This window comes from Acipenser ruthenus, chromosome 2 (genome assembly GCF_902713425.1).
Source record: "Acipenser ruthenus chromosome 2, fAciRut3.2 maternal haplotype, whole genome shotgun sequence".
NCBI lineage: Eukaryota > Metazoa > Chordata > Actinopteri > Acipenseriformes > Acipenseridae > Acipenser > Acipenser ruthenus.
The window spans coordinates 65019361-65022436 of NC_081190.1; the positions used below are offsets into that span (position 1 = coordinate 65019361).

General features: G+C 33.9%; 1 protein-coding gene across 1 annotated transcript; it reads left to right on the forward strand.

Moving 5' to 3' along the window:
- Nucleotides 1-449: 449 nt before the first annotated feature.
- On the forward strand, nt 450-2750 carry LOC131700634 (uncharacterized). The gene is made up of 4 exons (XM_058999171.1): nt 450-515; nt 824-891; nt 1167-1211; nt 2420-2750. Exons 2-4 carry the CDS (start codon nt 838-840, stop codon nt 2666-2668), a joined length of 348 nt encoding a protein of 115 aa, XP_058855154.1. The 5' UTR covers nt 450-515; nt 824-837; the 3' UTR covers nt 2669-2750.
- Nucleotides 2751-3076: the final 326 nt, after the last annotated feature.

A 3076-nucleotide genomic window follows, 5' to 3' on the forward strand; every position in this document is an offset into this window, starting at 1 on the left:
GCTTATCTTGGCGAGAGCCGAGTTCAAATCAGCATGAAGTTTTAACATCTACTCTCGTGTAATGGAAATCTTAACAACATACAGTACAGTATGTGGAGGGTTGACGAAAACATTTGACTTAGCTAAGTTTGCCATTAGTTGTTTTAGAAGTGCAGATGGGAAGTTTCATGTTTTGTAATAGATAATTACAATGAATGTACCTGTAGGTAATTGAGAAATATATAGATGCTATTGACTAATATAATAGATCAGCGGCTTTAAACTAATTGCTATTTAATGTTTAAGCAACACATTTTCAGAGTTCATGGTTTGTTATAATTGTAATGAATCTGTTTTATCCCACTAAATAATTATCATTCACAATATATGAATCATAAGACTATACAATAACTGTGATCTGATTGGTTCTTGATTTTTCTAAGTTAACTATAAATTGCAAAAAAACTTGAAGCAATCACAGATCGCAGGTAATAAGAGAATATTTTATTACATTCTACGTTGTTCAGGAAAAAAAGGTAAATCATTTTTGTATTAATCTGACTGTCTTGTATTTAGATTTCTAAGTTTTAATTGTCAGTTCTTGTTTAAAGTTATTTAAAGTTTATAATGGCAACTAAATACTAAAATGGAGAAAATATATAATACAAAACAGTATACCATAACAATGAGGTTTACAGATCTGAGTGATACAATCATGCTAGGCAATACACACATGCAAATAATGGCAGAAATTGTTAAAGTTTCAAATACTCAACACAGTAATATTTTGTTCCCAGGACATTTTTTTTTTTATTATGATTATTAATTTTGTTTTATCCTACAGAATCGTTTTGCACAATGAGGACTGTGATTCTGCTGATCGGCCTGGTGGGTCTTTGTTCCTGTCTTCCGGTAGGTTCTACCAATTTCAAAAACATTCAAAACAGATATATACAGTACTATAAATGCCTCAGTTGTGAATGAAATTAATGGAATTCACATGGTTTTGATCTGAGAGATTGTAATTTTTTTACAAATCCCCCAATTTCTAATAAGCCTTCATTATTCAATTAAATTTCCTGTAGCTATCATTTGTTATCTAGATTAGTCCAGCCACAGCAAATTGCAATGACATGGTGAAGTGACTTGTGAATTGCTGTTCATGAAGATCTTTTTCTGTTTAAAAGGTTTCTGAGGACCACCACATCGAAGAGCGGTCAGCAAGTCATGAAGTGAGTGCAATACAGTATTACTTCTTGCCAATGTTTTACACTCAACACACCAGAGGCTTTTACAGTAAAACCTGTTTAATAATACTCTTTCAGAGACAGAATATAATAGGATTCAACATGGCAAATTCATGATAACCACTTTGGTTAATATAAAATTATTATTATTATTTATTCCTTAGCAGACACCCTTATCCAGGGCGACTTACAATCGTAAGCAAATACATTTCAAGTGCAATAACACAATTCAGGGTGTTCAAAGATGGTTAAAAATTTGCAGGACTATAATAATTGACTATATCACGTGTTATTTCGTTCTTCTCACACTCTGATTAATCTCAATCACATTTTTCAGTCATAGAGGTAAGAACTGTAGGTTGGTGTACAGTGTTGACATGTTTAGACCCAAACACAATACAGTATACAGAACACTGCAATGAGCATAGTTATGGTTTTTAATTTTTATAATGAGTTGTACTCTAGTAGATTTTTCTGGTATACCGTTATTATTATTATTAGACACAGTTGTAATTAAAGCTATGCTTAGTACTGTATTTCAGGTCCACAGGTCAGAACAGAATTATCAATAATGATAGTGCGTTTGAATGCTTATTTTGCCAGGTTAGTGTAACCGTCTTAAAGGGTTTGACTGAATATGATTAAAATAAAGTAATTCATGTATCATGTTATGTACTATATCAGTCAGTTACATAGCAACTTATCAGAATTCCAGCCTTTTCCCTCTTTTGAATGAAAGTGCAGATGGACTATATAAAATAAACACTTGTAGTTGGATTTTGAAACTCGAGTATTAACAATATAACAGTATATCCAAGCTACCCTCTGATTTAGTCCACTAGTGCTCCCTCCTCTCTTCCTTCTCAACAGCCCTCACCGCTGCCAAACACTCTTACAATCAATCTATCTTCCTGTCCTCCTCTAACAACCCCCACTGACTTTTTCCACCTTTTCCTCTCTCCTCACCCCCCCACCCTCCCCAATTCTCATCCTTTACACCTGATGACTTTGCCTAATTCTTCTGCTACAAAGTAGATGACATTCAGAAGCTATTCTCCAAACCATCTTCTGGATGATAATAATAATAATAATAATAATAATAATAATAATAATAATAATAATAATAATAATAATAATATATGAACTCATATTGTATGCTTGTATGCTAGTTATTTCTTATTTTTCTTCCACAGGGCTTCAGATTCAGACCATATCCACCTCCTTTCTATCCATCCATTCCATCCTACCCATCCATTCCATTCAATCCATCCAATCCATCACAAGGGAATGATCTGACTTCCTTACTTACTCTCCTTCGAATGCTTTCTTTTCTAACTCCTGTTCCCGCTCCAGCCCCTGCTCCAGCTCCAGCTCCAGCACCAGCTCCCGCCCCCGCCCCCGCTCCAGCTCCAGCTCCAGCTCCAGCTCCAGGAGGAGGTTAACGCGATCGAAACAGTCTGAATTATCTTAAATTATGTTTTGTCAAGACAGACTCTGTTCAGACTGTGAATTTATTAAAATAAATACATTTATCAACAGCAAAATCCTTGTGTTAAGTCATTCTGTGTTACATTTCCTTTATGAAAAAAAGAATTGCTATATTTTTTTTGTAGGTTTTAAAGTTTTGTTTTTCAAATAAAATGATGAATGAGGTTAATCGCATTGGAAAGGCCACTTACAATGTAATCTAGTGTAACAGGTTTTTCACAGAAAACACTAGTTTTAGGCAGCATTACATATGATACAGGATAACTATTTACCCAAGTCATTTTAAAACTGCAGTGTTCCATAATCATGTTTACTTTAACAACAAATATAATTCAGCTGCACCCTTTGAGAATTTGTGTAGA

Excerpts from the sequence above, each read along its gene's own strand:
- LOC131700634 (XM_058999171.1), top strand. The coding sequence starts at position 838 with ATGAGGACTGTGATTCTGCTGATCGGCCTGGTGGGTCTTTGTTCCTGT. Across the intron at positions 892-1,166 it reads GTCTTTGTTCCTGTCTTCCG|GTTTCTGAGGACCACCACAT; the intron begins GTAGGTTCTACC and ends TCTGTTTAAAAG. Across the intron at positions 1,212-2,419 it reads AGCGGTCAGCAAGTCATGAA|GGCTTCAGATTCAGACCATA; the intron begins GTGAGTGCAATA and ends TTTCTTCCACAG.